This window comes from Mobula birostris, chromosome 9 (assembly GCF_030028105.1).
Source record: "Mobula birostris isolate sMobBir1 chromosome 9, sMobBir1.hap1, whole genome shotgun sequence".
Classification (NCBI taxonomy): Eukaryota; Metazoa; Chordata; class Chondrichthyes; order Myliobatiformes; family Myliobatidae; genus Mobula; species Mobula birostris.
In genome coordinates, this window is record NC_092378.1 from 68,727,067 (window position 1) to 68,747,974 (window position 20,908).

The window sequence follows — 20,908 nt, forward strand, 5'->3', positions numbered from 1 at the left end:
TCACAGGACAACTTACAATGACCAATTAATCTACTAACCAGTATGTTTTTGGATCTTGAGAGGAAACCGGAGCACCCGGAGGAAACCCATGCTTCTCAGGGAGGACATACAAAATTTGGTCCTTATGGAGGATGCTGGAAGTTAACTCCAAACCCTGAACTCTGATGCCCAAGCTGTAACAGTGTCACCTTGTGGCTATGTGCCCTTATACTAGCCTCTCTTACCAGTGGAAACAACTTTATTTCCTCTATCTTATCTATAATATTGTATGTTTCTGTAAGATCCCCTCTCATTCTTCTGAACTCCAGCGAGTATGGTCCCAGGCAACTCAATCTCTCCTCATCTCCAGTATCAACCTGGTGAAACCCCTCTGCTCCATCTCCAAAGGCATTTCATCTTTCCTCAAGCGAGGAAATCAGAACTGCTCACAGTATTCCTGGTGTGGGATTTCAGTGCAGCATTACTTCCCTAATCTTAAATTCGATCCCTCTCGATATGAAGGGCAACAGTCCATTTGCCTTCTTGATAGCCTGTTGCACCTGCAAACCAACCTTTTGTGATCCATGCCCCAGCACTCTCAGGTCCCTCTGCACGACTGCTTTAAATAATAATCTGATCCTCTATCTTTCCTTTTTTTGAAAGCCTCTCATGATCTTATTAACTTTTATCAGGTTTATAAGGGGGTAGTCATTTAAGATGGAGATGGAAAAGACTTTCATCCTTCAGAAAGATGTGAATCTTTAGAATCCTTTTGCATTAAGGACTTGTCTTTCTTCACTGTCTTGGATAACTTACGTATAGCTTGTATTTTGTGTGTTGCCTGTAAATATGTGTCCGTGATGCTGCTGCAAGTTTTTCCAGTACCTCACCATGCTGGTGCACATGACAATAAACTCAACTGGTCTTCAACGTCACTTGAGCTGGTACTGAGATTGGCAGGTATTTGATTTATTGGAGAGGCAAAAGGTGTAGGGAACAGGCAGAAAGGTCAAGATCAGGTTGATCATGATCTTACTGAATGTTGGAACAAGCTTGTATGGGGCAAATATTCTATTCTGTTTTTTTAAGTAACTAAGTTGACAAGTTCCATTAAATCTGCAAACTTTACCTTTCTTTGTGGCAATTTAGGAGTATATTTTCCGTCTGGATCCGTCTACCAGCCTGGGTCTGTCCACCGACAGCATTGTCAGCTACAATGTAGGTGATATCGTAAGGTCCTACAACATGGAGTTACCTGAGCTTCTCCCTTGTGGGTACCTGGTTGGGGATAGCAACGTCATCACAGTGAATCTTAAAGGTAATGGACAACCTTCCTTCTCTTCAGCGACCAGCTGGTTTTGGGTTCATGGAAGCCGCCTTTCATGAGCCACGGCCCTCATGTTAACTTCTGGAAGGAGAGGCTTGTTAGGGTCAGCACGGTAGCGTAGCAGTTGGTGAAACGCAATTGCAGCGGCAGCGACCCGGTTCAGTTCACAACGCAGTGTCGGGATTTTATACATTCTACTCATGACCATGTAGGTTTCCTCCGGGTGCTCCAGTTTCCTTCCACCTTCCAAAGACATATTGGTTAGTAAATTGCTTTGTCACATGGGTGTAACTGGGCAGCATGAATAAAATAGACTGGAAGTAGACTTGTGGGTGGAGGGGGGAAGTGGGATGGGGTAGCGTGGCAGTGCAGTAGTTAGCACAATCACTGATCAGGGTTCAATTCCCGCCACTGACTGTAAGGAGTTTATACATACTCCCCATCGCCAGGTGGATTTCCTCCAGGTGCTGTGCTTTCCTCCCACATTCCAGGTTAGGATTAGCAAGTTGTGGGCATGCTATGTTAATGCCAGAAGCGTGGCGACATTTGCCCCCAGCGCATCCTTGCGGAACTGATCTAACTCAAACGATGAACTTCACTGTATGTTCCGATGTGCATGTGACAAATAAAGTTTAGCTTTATAAGATTAGGAAGCAGAGTCTGAAAATGAGTCTTTTCCAGAGGGAGTTTGGAAAGACTTTTAGCACCAGCGAGTAAGGGAATTGTGGAATCTTCCACCAGTGACAGTCAATACAGGGTCAGCCAGTAATACTATCAGATATTAGAAACATAGAAACATAGAAAACCTACAACACAATACAGGCCCTTCGGCCCACAAAGTTGTGCTGAACATGTCTCTACCTTAGAAATTACTAGGCTTGCCCATAGCCCTCTATTTTTCTATACATTTTTCTATATACATTCTATATACATTTTCTATATACTTTTCTTTCTATAAGATATTGTATCAGGGATAGTTAGGGATGACTGTTAGGAGAACCAATATCATCAGGAAGAGCCAAGACAGTGAAAGTGTGAGTTGGACAGGTTAATAGAATTATGCATTTAAAGATTAAAGGTTAGTTTTATTTGTCACATGTACATCGAAACATACAGTACAATGTGTTTTTTTCCGTCAATGATCAACACAGTCCAAAGTTGTGTTGGGGGTGACCCGCAAGTGTTACCATGGTTCCGGTGCCAATGTACTAACCTTAACCCATATGCCTTTGGAATGTGGGGGTAACTGGAGCACCCCGAGGTAACCCATGTGGTCACAGGAAGAATATGCAAAATTCTTACAGTGGCAGGAATTGAACCCCGATCTTACAGCTGGCGTGTAAATCATTACACTAACCGCTACGCTACCGTGAGGCTAGGATGTCCCATTTGCACAGGTAACATAATCATGATCAACAACATGATCCTTTTGCTTTGCAATCAAGTGCTGTGTTGTAGATTGCACACAGAAAATGCTGGAAAAGCCCAGCATTTGTTGTATCTTTTACATTTATATGTTGAGGATAGCAATTACTGAACAGTAGAGAGACATTAGCCTCCTTTTCTTTAATTTTATCAAGTTCTTAATTCACAATACTTTCAGTAGCATATTAGCTTCTCTCCAAACCTGTTACTTGGAATATTCAGTCTGATCACTTCATTAAGGTTACAGCTATAGAAGACATTAGTTAGACTCCACTTGAAGTATTGTGTTCAGTTCTGGTCACCTCTACAGGAAGGATGTGGGTACTATAGAGAGAGTGCAGAGGAGACTTACAAGGATGTTGCCTGGATTGGGGAGCATGCCTTTTGAAAAAAGGTTGAGTGAACTTGGCCTTTTCTCCTTGGAGCGACAGAGGACAAGAGGTGACTTGATAGAGGTGGTTAAGATAATGAGAGGCTTTGATCGTGTGGATAGCCAGAGGCTTTTTCCCAGGGCTGAAATAGCTAACATGAGGGGGCACAGTTTTAAGGTGCTTGGAAGTAGGTACGAGAAGAATGTCAGGGGTAAGTTTTTCACACAGAGTGGTGGGTGCGTGGAATGCACTGCCAGCGAAGGTGGTAGAGGCAGGTACAATAGGGTCTTTTATGAGACACTTAGATAGGTACATAGAGCTTAGAAAAATAGAAGGCTGTGCAGCAGGGAAATTCTAGACAGTTTCTAGAGTAGGTTACATAGTTGGCACAATATTGCGGGCTGAAGGGCCTGTAATGTGCTGTAGATTTCTATGTTTCTATAATAAGAAGGATCAGAGAGGGTGCAGAGAAGGTTTACCAGGATGCTGCCTGGGTTGGAGAGCATGCCTTACGACGATAGGTTGAATGAGCTAGGACTTTTCTCTTTGGAGCGAAGGAAGATGAGAGGTGACTTGATAGAGGTGTACGAGATGATAAAAGACATAGATAGAGTGGACAGCTAGAGACTTTCTCCCAGGGTGGAAAAGGCTAATATAACAATGGACATAATTTTAAGGCTACTGGAGGAAAGTATAGGGGGGATGTCAAAGGTAAATTTTCCACACAGAGAGTGGTGGGTGTGTAGAACACGCTGCCAGTGCTGGTGGCAGAAGCAGATACATTAGGGGCATTTAAGAAATTCTTAGATGGGCACATGATTAACAGAAAAACGAAGGACTATGCATGAGGGAAAGGTTAAATTGATCTTAGAGTAGGTTCAAAGATCGACACAACATTGTGGGCCAACTGGCCCATACTGTGCCATGAAGTTTTATGCTTTACATTCTAAAGTGGAAAAGGGAGCTACCGATTGATCACAGTGTGTTTAACGCTGCCTCTGAGTCTAGACTCTGACCGGTCTTCCCCGAAGCTTTGCTCTGAATGAGAATGTGGTTCGTCCTGGTCGTAGGTGTGGCGGAGAACAGTGTGGACAGTTTGGTGTTTGAGGCCCTGATCCCAAAGCCCACCATGCACTGTTACCTCAATATACTACTGGAACATCGGAGGATCATACTCTCTGGACCCAGCGGGACTGGGAAAACCTACCTAGCCAATAAACTGGCCGAGTTCCTGGTGAATAGATCTGGGCAGGATGTCAGCAACGGGTCAATAGCTACATTCAACGTGGACCACAAGTCCAGCAAGGTAAGTCCCAGCAGCTCAATGAATTCGTCTAAAGAGTAGTTCAACCTTGTGACACAGGCAGGAAGGGCAATCGACAGGCATTTTTATGGAGCACCTGTCAATTGCCAATGCCTGTCTGCAGTGTGTCACTATTGTAATAGAGTCATAGAGCACTACAGCATAGGAACTGGCCCCTTGGCCCATCTAGTCTGTGCCGAACTATTATTCTGCCTAGTCCCATCAACCTGCACCTGGACCATACCCCTCCCATCTATGTACCCATCCAAACTTCTGTTAAATGTTGAAATTGAAGCTACAGCCATCATTTCCACTAGCAGGTCATTCCACACTCCGAGTTAAGAAGTTCCTGCTGATGTTTTCTTAAATATTTCACCTTTCACCCTTTCACCTTTCAACTCTCACCCAATCTTGGTGGAGAAACCCTATCTATACCCCTCATAATTTTGTACACCTCTATAATATTTCCAGATGACTTGGATGAAGAACTGGATGGGTGTCTTAGTAAGCTTGCAAATGACATGAAGGTTGGTGGAGTTGTGGATAGTGTGGATGGTTCTCATTGGTTATAACAGGGCATTGATAGGATATAGAACTGAGCTGAGAAGTGGCAGGTGGAGTTCAATCCAGAAAAGCTTTGGAAGGTCAAACTTGAAGACGGAACACAGGGTTAGTAGCAGGATTCTTAGCAGTGTGGAGGAACAGAGGGATCTTGGGGTCCATGTCCACTGATCCTTTAAAGTTGCATGCAAGTAGATGGCGTGATTAAAAAAACATAAGAGACCGTTGAAAGGTCTAGTAGCAAAGGGACAGAAGCTGTCTTTGAGTCTGATGGTGCATGCTTTCAGGCTTTTGTATCTTCTGCCCCAAGGGAGGGTATAGAAGAGAAAATGTCCAGAGTGGGTGGGGTCTTTCATTGTCTTGCTGCTTTAGCCAGGCAGCAAGTGTAAACAGAGAGGCTGGTCTCTGCGAAGTGCTGAGCTGTGCCAGGATAACTATTGATAATGCATCCGTTAGTCACGTTGATTGGACAATTGGTATTGGCCAGCACCCTGAGGGAAAATCCACTTCTCTCTCATAAAATACGCTTGTACTTCCACGAGATCTTTGATATCCAGCCATGAGGCTGGTTCACAGCAGGCCGGCTGGGACGATGTTTATTGAAGGACTGCATCTCTGATTTGTGCAGTACTCCCTCAGTCCTGCACCAACACATCAGTCTGTAGTTCTGTGCATAAAGTTTCTTGAGGGGGATTTGAATCCCCAATCTCCTGACTCAATGCTGAAAGTGTTACTTTATACTTACACTTTATACTTCATACTTTATTGTCGCCAAACAATTGATACTAGAATGTACAATCATCACAGCGATATTTGATTCTGTGCTTCCCGCTCCCTGGAGTACAAATATTAAATATTAAAAACATCAAAAATATTAAATTAGTTACCCTCTGACCCTTGGCACTTTGGACAATTAAACCAGGGCAGGATGTGGATAAAATTGTAAAAGGGAAGACTCTGAAGGCAGGAAGGATTAGATTGATCCTAGAGTAGGTTACAAGGTCAGCAAAACATTGTGAACCGACGGGCCTGTATTGTTCTATGTTCTATATTCTAAAGTGCAATGTGCCGAAGGAACTCAGCAGATCAGGCAGTATCTGTGGAAGGAAATGAACAATCAACAAATGAAGAGACTCCACCACCCAGACCATGCCTTCTTCTCACTACTACACCATCAGGCATGAAGTACAAAAGTCTTAGTTCCCATCCCACCAGGATCAGGAACAGTTATTACCCTACAACCATCAAGCTCCTGATTCAGTGAGGAGAACTGCACTCACCTCAACTTTGATCTGATTCAACAACCTTCAGACTCACATTCAAAGACTCTTCACAGCTCATCTTCTCCGTTTATATTTATTTGCAGTTTGCCTTCTTTTACACATTGGTTGTTTGTCAGGCTTTATCTATGTATAGTTTTTCATAAAATTCCATTGTATTTCTGTTTTTTTCCTGTAAATGCCAACAAGAATAACACGGAAATTTGTAAAGCATTCCATGCCTCGGGTGTGACGTAGTAGCATAGCAGTTAGCCGAACACTGTTACAGTGCCAGCAATTGGGGTTGAATTCCCACCGCTGTCTGTACGTTCTCCCCGTGGCCACCTCTGTTTCCTCCAGCTGCTCCCCATTCCAAAAACGTAGGGGTTAGTAGATTAATTGGTCACGTGGGTGTAATAGGGTGGCATGGGCCCATTGGGGTGCAAAAACCCAGTATCGTGCTGTATCTCTAAATAAAAATATAAAATGAATCTCAAGCTGGTGTATAGTAGCATATACTTACTTTGATAATAAATTTACTTTGAACGTTGAAAGGAACATTGCTCTACTGAGAGTTCTTTAGCCCAGTATGCAGGAGAGAATTCTCCCGCAATATTGAGATTTTGTGAACTAAGACAAAGTGGTGATATAACTGTAATAAGTGCATCTTTTTTAAATGGTTTGGAAGGAATTGCGGCAATATCTGTCAACTCTGGCCGAACAGTGTGCCGCTGCGGATAATGGATCCGAGCTTCCGCTGGTAATAATCCTCGACAACCTCCATCATGTCGGTTCTCTGAGTGACATCTTTAACGGATTCCTCAACTGTAGGTATCACAAATGGTGAGTGACTCACTTTTTTTTTGCAAATATACAAAAGTTTATTCACTAACAAAAATTCTACAATAATCAAGGGTTCACAAAACTATTTACGATTTTAAATTCAAATACGATTACTATAATCTAAAACAGCGGTCCCCAACCACCAGGCCGCGGACCGGTGCCGGGCCGCAAGGCATGTGCTACCGGGCCGCGAGGAAACAATATGAGAGTCAGCTGCACCTTTCATCATTTCCTGTCACGCCCTCTGTTGAGCTTGAACGCACATGAGGTCGTTACCCACGCATCATCCATGTCAGCGCGGGAAGGAGATCAACTCCTGGAGCCTGCAGATGATGGCGGGCTGAAAAGTATGTTTGACGTAACATCTCTGGATCAAAGTCAAGGCTAAATATCCTGAGATAGCCACAAAAGCACTGAAAACGTTGCTTCCATTTCCAACATATTTCTGCAATGAATGCAACGAAAACTAAACTGCAGAGTAGACTGGACATAAGGAACCCCCTTCGAGTATTGCTGTCTCCCATCACCCCTCAATAGGACCGTCTTGTTGCAGGGAAACAAGCCCAGGGCTCTCACTGATTCACTGATATTGGTGTGTTGTAATGATTTTATATGTTCATACGAGGAAAATATGTGCTGTGTGTTTAATATCCAAACGTTACTTAAAATGTTGTGATGCTATTGACTTACTTATATAACCATATAACAATTACAGCACAGAAACAGGCCATCTCGGCCCTTCTAGTCTTTGCCGAATGCTACTCTCATCTAGTCCCACCGACCTGCACTCAGCCCATAACCCTCCATTCCTTTCCTGTCCATATACCTGTCCAATTTTTGTTTAAATGATAATATCGAACCTGCCAATACCACTTCTACTGGAAGTTCATTCAACACTTACTTCAAGCTCCCCTGATAATTGACTTATCACTATATTCATGCAAGGAAAATATGCTCTGTGTGTTTAATATTAAATTTGTTAGATAAACCCTTTTAGAAACGAAATTGAGTGTATTAGCTAATTATCATCTATATTCCAGTCGTGATTAACACTCCCCCTCCCACCCTGGAACAGAATCGCCAAAAACGATTTGTAGAAAGAAATATCGGCACGTACACGCATGCGCACTGGTGCCAGCGGAAGGCTTCATGGTCATTGTAGTCTTTCTCGGGGTAAACACAATGCATTTGACTGCTACTCTTGTCCGTTGGCAACCCTACCCCCACCCCCCCCCCCCGGGGTCAGCCGGTACGCAAGAATATTGTCAATATTAAACCGGTCCGCAGTGCAAAAGGGGTTGGGGACCCCTGATCTAAAAAACATTCAAGCCCCTGTGGGGTTGACCATTCTCAGAACTCCTCCACCATGCCCGTGGAAACCACATGTGCCCTCTCAGAGGACACCTGGGCACAGATATAACCCTGAAAGGGAGGCAGGCAGTCGGCTTGGGCAGAGCTTTTGACTGCTCACTGCCGGGACCTGTGAATGACCAGCTTGGTCAGGCCCAGGAGCATGTCAACCAGCAGATCGCCCAGGCGACCCATTCCCCTCCGAAGATCAGGAGCGTGGGGCTGAAGTGCAGCCAGAATGTGAGAGGCAGCCCGTTCAGATACTCAAACAGGGGCTGGAACCTCTCGCACTCCAGTTTAATGCATTTTAAGGAGACATAGAAATGTAAAACTGTACATTGATACTAATGCACGAGGCAGCATACTGTGAAAATATTACACTGTGCACAAGCTGTGATCACTTCGAGACGAGGGTGGCATTGTGGCGTGAGGTCAGTGTAACGCTATTGCAGCACCTGCAACCCAGGTTCAATATCTGTAAGGAGTTTGTACGTTCTCCCCGTGACTGAGTGGGTTTCCTCTGGGTGCTCTGGTTTCCTCCCACATTCCAAAGATGTACAGGTTAGTAGGTTAACTGGTCACATAGTGGAATTGGACAGCATGGGCTATATGGGCTGGAAGGGGCTGGAACCATGCTGTATCTCTAAAAAATTAGATAGATCAATAGTTAAATAAAGAAATAAATAGTTAAGAAATAAGTACATAGATTGACAGCAAGGCAGATAGAAGATTAGATTTATTTGTCACACGTACTGTACATCAAAACATACAGTGAAGAAATTTATCATTTGCATCAAAGCAAATCAGTGAGGGTTGTACTGGAAGAAGCCTGCCAAGTGTGCCAACACAGGATGCCCACAACATAATAACCCTAACCATATGTCTTTGGAATGTGGGAGGAAATTTGAGCACCTGGAGGATGCCCTCGTGCTCACGAGAAGAACGTACAAACTCCTTACAGACAGCGGTGGGAATGGAACCCTGATCAGTGATTGTTGGGGCTGTAAAGTCTTGCATTAACCACTACTCTACAACGTCCACCCAGATGGATATATAAATAAATCAGTAGATGAGATGAGGCCCTCCATTGGTCAGGGTCAACTATAGATATTGTGTCCTAGCTGTCTGCGTAGGTGATATGCATGCCAGTACACAAGCCAGGGCAGTACGATATGGAGAGCAAGCTGTTGCCCATGCAGCAGGCTCACCTTCTCCACACAGCTGATTAAATCCAAAGGACACAGTCTGGTACCAGCAGTATTGCAGGAGTTGCCAGTCAACGTTGAACTCAACACAGGACTGCTTTAGGGACTCCAGCTCCAGACTTTTCCTCAGGGTTTACTCCCGAAGCCTTCCCCGTGGGTGAGTATAGCCACTAGACAGTGGAAGATTGAGATCAGAGTTTTCCTTCTCCTAGATGAGCTGCCAACCACAGCTGACAAGAACCCATCTGCCTGAAGTGACTGGCTCTAAGGCACCAGTAACCTGCCTTTACCACCTCTCCTGTCAGTAGAAACATTTCCGCAGGGCTTAGCTAGGCCACACATGAAGCCCTGGAGCTGGACTTGGTTATCAGAGGCTCTTTGAGGCAGACACCATTGGGAGCATTTAATAGGTAGTGGGAGCTTGCCCTATTACCACCCCCGGCTATAACAACCTCAAGGAATCAACCAATAGATAGACAGATTTCTTTTCACTCCTGTATTCATAGATCAATAGATAAATAAATAAAAACAAATAAGATCACACATTAACACACAGTGACAAAGGCCCCTCTTGTGCTTAGAGAAGCTTTTCTGACTTCAGACATCACAAGGTCTCTCTCAGCCAACGATTAGTGGCGTTAGAATATAGGAAACACAGAGACCAGTTTGTGTACAGCGAGCTTCATAGGGTAATGTGATTATGAAAATAGTAAGTTTTAATAATATTTATTGAGGAATATGTATGGACCATCAGATCCTGTGTGCCTGCCCTGGAGACCAGAACAGTCATTGGTTTCATGTCTTGTCTGAAAGACAGGACCTCATCTTTTCTGTCATTACCCTTCTCTCGGTCTAGGTTTTAGTTGAGGAATCCGACTGTGGAAAATAGAGCATAGAAAAGGATCAGGCCCTTTGCCCACAATGTCTGCGCCAAACATAAGGTCAAATTGAACAAAATCTCTCCTGCCTGCACATGTTCCATATCCCTCCCTTCCTTATGGGTTTAACTAAAATCTTCTTAAACTGTCAATCTGCCTCCACCACCAACCCTGATAGCCCATTCCAGACACCTACCTCTGTGTTGGTAGCGTCTAACCTGATGGCACAAACACCGCATTGTCCTTCTGGTAATTATTTTTCTCTCCTCCTTCCCTCTTCTTCGATTCCCCTCTCTGGCCTCTTACCTCGTCTCCTCCCCTGCCTATCACCTCCTTCTGGTGCCCCTCCTTCCCCCGTGTCTCCATGGTCCACTCTACTCTCCTGTCAGATTCCTTCTTCTCTAGCCCTTTACCTTTCCCACCCAGCTGGCTTCACCTATCACCTTCTGGCTATCCTCCATCCCTCCCCCCACCTTTTTATTCTGGCATCTTCTCCCTTCCTTCCCAGACCTGAAGAAGGCTCTCGGCCTGAAATTTCAACAGTTTATTCACTTCTATAGATGCTGCCTGACCTGCTGAGTTCCTCCAGCATTTTGTGTGTATTGCTGTGTAAGATATTGGCCCCACACAGCTCCCTTAAAGTTCACCGCCTTGCCTTAAGTGCATGTCCTTGTTTCTACTATGTAAAGCAAATCCATTGATTCTGTGTGTAACCTGTATGTGTTTAATTTCTACAGTCCGTATGTCATTGGAACGATGAACCAGGCTGTCTCCTCATCGGCCAACTTGGAGCTTCATCATAACTTCAGGTACCTCCAAACAAAGGCAACTCATTCCTTTGACAACTGGTGATGAGGGGAGGCCGGAACAAAGGGAGAAAGACTATGTGCATTATTGGGAGTCTTTCAGGAGTTTGTACGTTCTTCTCATGGCCATCTGGGCTTCCTCTGGGTTCTCCAGTTTCCTCCCAAATTCCAAAGACATACGGGTTAACAGGTAATTGGCAACATGGGTATAATTGGGTGGCACAGGCTTATTAAGCTGGAAGGGCCTGTTGGCATGCTGTAAGTCTCTAAATCTAAATCTAAATCTAGTAAGGGTGGCATGGCAGTGCAGCAGTTAGCACATCACTTTACAGTGCCAACAATCACCAACCAGGGTCCAATTTTTGTCACTGCTTATGAGGAATTTGTACTTCCCTGTGACCATGTGAAGTTCCTCCGGGTGCTCCAGTTTTCTCGCACATTCCAAAGACAGAAGCTGTGGGCGTGCTTTGTTGACACTGGAAGCATGGCGATCCTTGCAGGCTGCCCCCAGCACATCCCCAGACTGGATTAGTTGTTGATGCAAACAACGCATTTTATTGTGGAAGTAAGGGCTTGAGGGAAATGAATTGTAAAGTCTTGGACTCCATTCATTCATCTACTGATTCATCAGCAGTGTGGCGATCTGAATTTTACTTCTCCAATTAGGCAGTTAACTTGGTCTGCAGCTCCTGAACGCTCAGCCTCCCTAATGCCCCTCTTATCTGCAAAATTCCAAACACCCGCCATGGTGGCATAGTGGTTAGCTCACTGCTGTACAGCACCCCAACTGTAAGATCAGGGTTCAACTCCTGCCACTATCCGTAAGGAGTTTGTCCATTTTTCCCGTGACCGCATGGGTTTCCTCCCACATTCCAAAGATGTCCAGTTAGGGTTAGTGAGTTGTGGGCACGCTATTTTCACACCAGAAGCATGGTGATATTTGCAGGCCGCCCCCCCCCTAGCACTGTCCTTACTGATTTGATTTAATGCAAATGACACATTTCACTTTATGTTTCAATGTACATGTGACAAATAAAGCAAATCTTTCAGGGAGAGTGCGTTACGTAGAATTGGAAAATTCTATGTTCATGCCATTGGGCTTTAGGCTACTGAAGCAGAATATTGAAAGGCCTAGATAGAGTGGAAATTCAGAGGATGTTTTCTATATGGTGGGGGAGTGGAAGACCGGAGGACACAGCCTCAGAATAGAAGGATGTCTCTTTAAAACAGAGATGAAGAATTTCTTTAGCTAGGGGTGGTAAATCTGTGGAATTCATTGCTGTGGAGGCCAAGACATTGGGTATATTTAAAAACATAGAAATCTACAGCATATTACAGGCCCTTCAGTCCACAGTGTTGTGTCGACTATGTACCCTTCTCTAGAAACTGCCTAGAATTTCCTACTGCAGAGCCCTTTATTCTTCTAAGTTCCATGTACCTGTCTAAGAGTCTCTTTAAAGACCCTATTGTATCCACCTCTACCACCTTCACTGGCAGTGCATTCTATGCATCCACCACTCTCTGTGTGAAAAACTTACTACCCTGACATCGCCCCTGTACCTGCTTCCAAGCACGTTAAATCTATGCCCTCTCAAGTTAGCCTGGGAGAAAACCTCTGGCTATCCACATGATCAATGCCTCTCATCATCTTATACACCTCTATCAGGTGACCTCTCATCCTCTGTTGCTCCAAGGAGAAAAAGCCAAGTTCACTCAACTTATTTAAAGCAGAGGCTGATAGTTTCTTGATTAGTAATGGCTTCAAACGTTATTGGAAGAAGGTGGGAGAATGGGGTTGAGAGGGAAAATAAATCCGCCATGATGGAATGGCGGAGCAGACTCGATGCGCTGAATGGCATATTTCTGCTCCTATGTTGTTATGGTCTAATACTGTATGAGGTTCTATTCTAGTTTGTGTTTAGCCATGCTGTGGTGGTGAAAAAGGCTTCAGTCCCTGAATTTACACTTATCTGCTTCAAACTGCAACTTACCACCTTATATCTCATCCCTATCTCTCACTTCTCTGTACTGGCTATATGTGACAAATAGAGATAATCTTTAATTGGATAGTGCGGGCCTGCTGGGTCAGTGAGTGTCCATTAGCATGCTGTGTCCCTAAAGAAAAATAAAATAAAGAACAAGATAGATAGTGAGGTCAAGAGCCCCATATTATCATACAAGGGAACCATTCAATAGTTTTATAACAGTGGGGTAGAAGCCTGTTCTTGAGCCTGTTAAGGCTTTGGAGTCCTTTATAGTAATATTAGAAGCTGTTACTGAACTTCCAGGTGTGGGTCTTCAGTTGCTATACCTCCTGCCTAATGGCAGCATTGGGAATTGCTATGATAGGACGCAGATCAAAGTTCAATGTGAATTCATTATCAAAGTACGATTATGTCACCATATACTACTCTGAAATTCCCTTGCATGTGGACATTCACAGTAGAACAAAGAAGTACGACAGAATCAGTGGAAGTTTCTCTTAGATGGAAAATCACACAAAAAGTAGTGGATATAGCCCAGTCCATCATGGGTAAAGCCCTCTCCACCATTAAGCACATCTACGCAAAACACTGTCACAGGAAAGCAGCATCCATCATCAGGGACCCCCACCATCCAGGACATGATCTTTTCTTGCTGCTGCCGTCAGGAAGAAGGTACAGGAGCCTCAGGACTCACACCACCAGGTTCACGAACAATTATTACCCCTCAACTATCAGGCTTCTGAACCAGAGAGGCTAACTTCACTCAACTTCACTTGACCCATCATTGAAATATTCCCATAATCTGTGGACTCACTCTTAAGGACTCATCATCTCATATTCTCAATACTTATTGCTTATTTGGTTATAATTTTTCTTTCTTTCTGTATTTGCACAGTTTGTTTTCTTTTGCATGGTGGTTGAACATCCAAGTTGGTGTGTGGTCTTTCATTGATCCTGTTACAGTTATTATTCTATCGATTTATTGAGTATGCTGCAAGAAGGTGAATCTCAGGGTTGGATTTGGTAACATATGTATTGATAATAAAGTTACTTTAAATCTTGAACAAAGACTGACAAACTACAAATGTGCAAAAAGAGACAAATCGTGCAAATACTAAATAAATAAATAATATTGAGTTGTAGAGTCCATAGGATGTGGAATCAGTTCAGAGTAGTTATCCACGCTGAGTCAGGAGCCTGGAGGGTGAAGAATAATAAATGTTCCTGAATCAGGTGGTGTGGGACTTAGGGCTCCGGTATCTATTTCTTGCTGGCAGCACAAGAAGAGAGCGTGGCCTGGTCGTCGGGGTCCTTGGTGATAGATGATGCTGGAGGCAGTGGGTCTGTGGGTGGTACTTATGACCTCTGTGTTTCCACCTTTGACCTCTGCTCTTCCTGTGCAGGTGGGTGCTGTGTGCCAATCATACAGAACCCGTGAAGGGATTTCTGGGTCGTTACTTGCGTCGTAAGCTGATTGAGACGGAAATTGACAAAAACATGCGCAACAATGACCTCCTGAGAATTATTGACTGGATTCCCAAAGTGTGGCAGCATCTCAATGGCTTCCTGGAATCTCACAGTTCTTCTGACGTGACCATTGGTGAGTTGCAGTTGAACGTATCATCTAATGTCAAGTTCAAGATTATTGTCAGGAGCATATAGTTCAGGTGTAAACACCATGAAAGTCAACTTCCACAGCAGCAGTGCAATTCATTGCAAACACAATCAATGTATGTTGCAACTCCATAAAACTTTGGTTAGACTACCCTTAGAGTATTGTGTTTAGTTCTAGGTGCCTCATTATAGGAAGAATGTAGAAGTTTTAGAGAGGGTGCCAAGGAGATTTACCAGGATTTGAGAACGTGCTAATGAAGGAAGGTTGAGCATGCTAAAGGTTTTTCACTTTGGAGTGACAGAAGATGAGAGACGACTTGATAGAGGCGAACAAGATTATTAGAGGCATAGAGAGTGGATAGACAGCGTCTTTTTCCCAGAACAGCAATGGCCAATACCAGGGGACACCCGTTTAAGGTGAGTGGAGAAAAGTTTTGGGGAGATGTCAGAAATAGATTGTTTTACACAGAGAGTGGTGGGTGGCTGGAAGGTGCTGCCAGGGGTGGTGGTAAAGACATTTAAGAGACTCCTAAATGGAAGAAAAATGGAGGCTAATGGGGTCTATAGGAGAGCAATGTTACTGAGGCTCCTGTACCATCTTCCTGATGGCAACAAAATTAATGGAGAGAGAGGGAGAGGGGGAAGGGGTGAGAATGAAACATGGCCCGAGATAGTATCAGGGTTTTTCAGGTCGGTTCAAGAACCTGATGGTAGAGGGAAAGAAGCTGTTGTTGATCCTTGAATAGTGCGTCTGCAGGCTCCTGTACCTCCTTCCGGATGGTAGCAATGAGAAGAGGGCATGTCCTGGATGGTGGTCCTCCAGTCAGAGTAGGAACTTTTAAAACTCATTCACAGCAGTAGGATCTTTACTACCAAGCTGTCACAGTAGTATGATAGACATCAGGCTGGCTAACAATGGCAGATGTCTCTCCCTGAGGGTCAGTGGAAAACTGGAAGCATTTTCCTGACTTTTCTGGTAGAGTTGCAAAGTCATACAGCATGAAAACAGGCCCTTTGGCCCAACCAGTCCATGCTGACCAAGATCACCCATCCCAGCTAGTCCCATTTTTTAATTTTATTTCTATTTTTATGTAGTGATACAGCGTGGAACAAGCTTTTACAGCCCACAAGCCACACCGCTCAGCAACTCACTTATTTAGCGCTAGCCTAATCACAGGACAATTTACAATGACAAGTTAACCTGCTAACTAAAATGTGTCTGAACTGTGGGAAGAAACTGGAGTACGTGGAGGATGTACTCAGGAACACAGGAAGGATGTACAAACTTCTTACAGGTGGCATCAGAATTAAATTCTGAACTCTGATGCCCGGAGCTCTAATAGCGTCACACTATTTGCTGTGCCACACATTTGCCCACATTTAGCCCATACATAGCCTCCTAGTCCTTTGTTAGCCATGTACCTGTCCAATGGTCTTTTAAAATTTGCTATTGTACCTGCCTCAACCACTTCCTCTGGCAGATCATTCCACATAGATGTTGCCCTCTGTGTGAAAAAGTTTTCCCTCAAGTTCCTGGTAAATCACTCCCTCTCACCTATGCCCTCTAGTTCTTGATTCTTAGCTCTGGGAAAAAAGACTGAGTGCATTCACCATATCTATGCCCCTCATGATTTTATACAGCTCTGTAAGATCAACCCTCAGTCTCATACACTCTAAGATATAAAGCCCTGGCTTGCCCAAACTCTCTCATAACTTAGCCCCTCAATTCCAGGCAACATCCTCATAAATCTTTCCTGCACTCTTTCCCATTCTTTTGCTTTGTGATACAGGTTGGCCACCCCATTTCTGGAGTGATTGGGACCTCTGCAGTGCCAGATTAGTGATTTTGCCAAATCACAGGTGGCTAGGTTAGGATTAAGTAAATAAACACCTCTAACCCACTTGATGATCACCTCACCTTTGGATAATAAAGAAAAGACAAACAAATGAAAAGCAATCTTTCACAAATTCCTGTACCGGTCTGCCAGAGTCAACAGCAATCAGTAGCCACTTCATAAACAGGGAGCGATATTTAGCCTTCAAAGAGCATAATATGCCATTGTCCAGGGTTTGAATTAATGACGTGCAGTTAGATGGCAGGTAGATACTGTAAACATTACTCTTCACCCAGAGTTCTGCTTTTGAATGCGCAGAGCAGTTATCTAAAACCAGTACTACCTTACACTTTTTGTCCAGACCAACAGAGTCACAGTGAGCTCTCGCTTCTGGAACAAAGTAATGTCCAAACCATTCCAATGTGATGTCAATTGTATTCCATCCTTTCTTCCTGACATGGTAAATTAATGGAAATGGCTTCATGACTTTGAAAGCTCTGGGACGTAAACTTTTGCCAATGACTAACAACTTACCCCTGTGGGTCCCTGCAGCATTAGAGCTGCTCAACACAGTGACATGATCTTTTAATGCTTTAAAACCTGCTGGTCGTTCTGCATCCTCTGTAGACAGTGTTCGTTTTGGAGTACAAAGCTAATATAAGGCGGTTTCATCTGCATAGTACACCTGCTTGGGACTTAAATTTTCATCAGAGACTAACAGCGGACTCATCAACAAGCCCAGCAGCTGCTTCTCTGTCTGCTGACTGTTTTCACCACATACTGCTTGAAATTTTATGCCATGCCATTGCTTGAAATGCTGAAGCCATCCTTCATTGTAATCATACCCATAATCCAGTCCTAATTCTTCATGGAATAATTTCTTTGGTCCTTCGCAGTTCTGCACCTTTGCTGATGCAGAGTTTAAACCACTTTATGAGGACTTTATCTAGTTGTGAACATTTTCCTTATTTTATTGTTTTCCTTATGCATATCTGTTTTTTTTATTCACTGTCAACAAAGAACTGAAGAAACTTTTCTTTTTGTTTCTTTATATCATAAACTGTGGAAGAGCCAATGTTATACAAGTCGCATATGCTTTTTCCAGACACGCCACTGTCGGGTTTTATCAGAACTTCCACCTCATCTTGTATAGATAACAAATGGCATTTGGGCTTTACACCACGAGAAGCACATGATGATATGACTGGGGCTAGATAAGCACAGATTACAAACATAAATGCAGAATAATGCAGAGGAATTACTTGCTTCTTTTAAGGATTGTGCCAACAGCTGCTTCTGCTAATGACGCCACCAAGACGGTGGTGACAGGTTGGTGCAGCGATGTGGGAAATTTGAAATTAGGCTAGTGAAAATTATGTCTGAACCTCTGGCCTCTGGTGGAATCGGATTACTGATTGCCAAATTCGAGATGGTCAACTTGTAGTAGATTTCAGAATCCAACTGATTGATGTACATAAGAACATAAGAAATAGGAGCAGGAGGAAGCCATCCTGCCCGTACAGCCTGCTCCGCCATTCAATAAGATCACTGCTGATTCGGCCATGGACTTATCTCCACCTACCTGCCTTTTCTCCATAACCCTTAGTTCCCCTGCTGTGCAAAAATCAATCCAACCTTGTCTGAAATATATTTACTGAGGTAGCCTCCACTGCTTCATTGGGCAGAGAATTCCACAGATTCACTACTGTCTGGGAAAAGCAATTTCTCCTCAACTCTGTCCTAAATCTGCTCCACTGAATCTTGAGGCTATGTCCCCTAGTTCTAGTCTCACCTATCAGCGGAAACAACTTTCCTGCCTCTATCTTACCTATCCCTTTCATAATTTTATATGTCTCTATAAGATCTCCTCTCATTCTTCTGAATTCCAGCGAGTACAGTCCCAGACGACTCAATCTCTCCTCACAGTCTAACCCACTCATCTCTGGAATCAACCTGGTGAACCTCCTCTGCATCACCTCCAAAGCCAGTATATCCTTCCTCAAGTAAGGAGACCAGAATTGCACACAGTACTCCAGGTGCATCCTCACTAGTACCCTGTACAGTTGTAGCATAACCTCCTTGTTCTTAAATTCAATCCCTATAGCAATGAAGGCCATCATCCCATTTGCCTTCTTGATACTCTAGTGCACCTGCAAACCAACCTTTTGTGATTCATGCACAAGCACTCCCAAGTCCCTCTGCACAGCAATATGCTGCAAGCTTTTACCATTTAAATAATTATCTGCTCTTCCATTTTTCCTTCCAAAGTGGATGACCTTGCATTTACCAACATTGTACTCCATCTGCCAGACCCTTGCTCACGCATTTAACCTATCTATATCTCTCTGCAGACTCTCCGTATCTTCTGCACAATTTTTTCCCACTCAATTTAGTATCATCAGCTAACTTAGGTACACTACACTCCGTCCCCACAGAGTAACACCCATGTATCCCAACTCTCTGCTTTCTATTAGTTAACCAATCCCATATCTATGCTAACACATCACCCCCAACTCTATACCTGAATCTCCATCCCCATTAGCAATGAAGTTCCTGTAATATAAACACAAGGGATTCTGCACATGCTGCAAAATCCTGAGGTACACACACAAAATCCTGGAGATCAGTCACCATCTATGGAGAGGGAAAAACAGTCGACTTTTCGGGCTAAGGCCCTTCATCAGGGTGAGGAAGGAAGGGGGAAGAAGGTGGAATGAATATGAGCTGGCAGGTGATAGGTGAGGGGGAAGGTAGGTGGGTGGGAGAGAGGGGGAAATGAAATGAGAAGTTGGAATGTGATAGATAGAGAAGTTAAAGTGTAAAGAAGAAGGAATCTGATTGGAGAGTAAAGTGGATCATGGCAGAAAATGAATGAAGAGGGCACCTGGGAGAGAGGTAATAGGCAGTTGAAGACAAGAGAAGTAGTAACATTCTGGCTTCATCACACTTCATTTTCAGACAAAATGAGGGGTCATAACCCAAAACGTCGACTGCTTATTCATTTCCATGGATGCTGCCTGACCTCCAGTACTGAGGTATTTTTAATTAACAAGATACCCACAATAGTATTGTGATGCTCTGGGAGGCATGGTCAACAGCCCACCCCTGTATTTCTAATGACCAGCACTGTTTATTATTCCTGTGTTAAAATGCTTTTGTGGGATTATGGTGGGAAGTTCCAGTCCATTTATTGTTACATTTCAGCTTGGGTTATACGGTTATTCACATGAGTATTTGTGGATCACCCTGACTGTAATAGGGGTGTGTGATGGTCACCTCCCCTGTCTGTGTGAGTCTGGTTGGGTTCTCTCTCTGGGTCAGGGTGCCTGGTCTGTTTGGTGTTTATCACAATAAATTGATTGTTGAGTTCAATGAGCTTCCTTGTCTGTCATTATGGACCAAATGCTCACCATAGTAATTTTCATGTAGTCTGTGAATTGATAGATTTATTTATTAATTTTCTATGTTTTAGGTCCCCGTCTCTTCCTCTCCTGCCCTTTAGAGGTGGATGGTTCCAGGGTATGGTTCACGGATCTGTGGAACTATTCTCTCATCCCGTATCTTCTGGAAGCTGTTCGAGAGGGTCTTCAGGTAAATACTGTTGCAAAGTTTTTCCCCAAGCCCTATTTGGCAAATGCAAACACGAACGTTATTACAGTGCCAGTGATTACCGATCAGTGTTCAATTCCTGCCGCAGACTGTAAGATGTTTGTACGTTTTCCCCGTGGCCAGTTTATTGAGCAGAGCAAATTGCCGTGTCAAGCTGCAATGCACCCGGCGAGAATTTTTATCTTTTAAATTTTGAATGGACCCTCCTAGCCCAGCCACCCACCGGTTCATTTATTTGGAGATACAGCGTGAAACAGGCCCTTCCGGCCACTGAGCCCCACTATCAATCACCCTCGACGTTAACGATTCATAAAGAAGTGCGACTTTGGACTGTGAGTGGAAACTGGAGCACCCGGAGGAAACCCATGCTCACATAGGGAGAACGTACAAACTTTCTTACCGAGTCTGGAACTGAACCCTGAACTGTGGCGCCCAGAACTGTAATAGTTCACGCTAGCCGCCATGCTACCATGGTGCCGCTCCAGGTGCGCATGCGTTGAGAGGAGCACAGTTTAGTGCTGGGGCGTGGCGTCGTTGAGTTGGATTCACACACTGTGT

At 44.0% G+C, this 20,908-nt stretch overlaps 1 protein-coding gene across 4 annotated transcripts in view; it reads left to right on the forward strand.

Moving 5' to 3' along the window:
• The window catches only part of nav3 (neuron navigator 3), a 548,130-nt gene that overhangs the window by 520,940 nt on the left and 6,282 nt on the right, over positions 1–20,908 (forward strand). For all 4 annotated transcript variants that reach the window (XM_072268225.1, XM_072268222.1, XM_072268223.1 and 1 more), the window contains 6 exons: positions 1,129–1,297; positions 4,173–4,408; positions 6,914–7,068; positions 11,239–11,310; positions 14,696–14,892; positions 20,214–20,332. In XM_072268225.1, the coding sequence (XP_072124326.1) occupies positions 1,129–1,297; positions 4,173–4,408; positions 6,914–7,068; positions 11,239–11,310; positions 14,696–14,892; positions 20,214–20,332 (948 nt within the window). The remainder of the gene's footprint in view (positions 1–1,128; positions 1,298–4,172; positions 4,409–6,913; positions 7,069–11,238; positions 11,311–14,695; positions 14,893–20,213; positions 20,333–20,908) is intronic.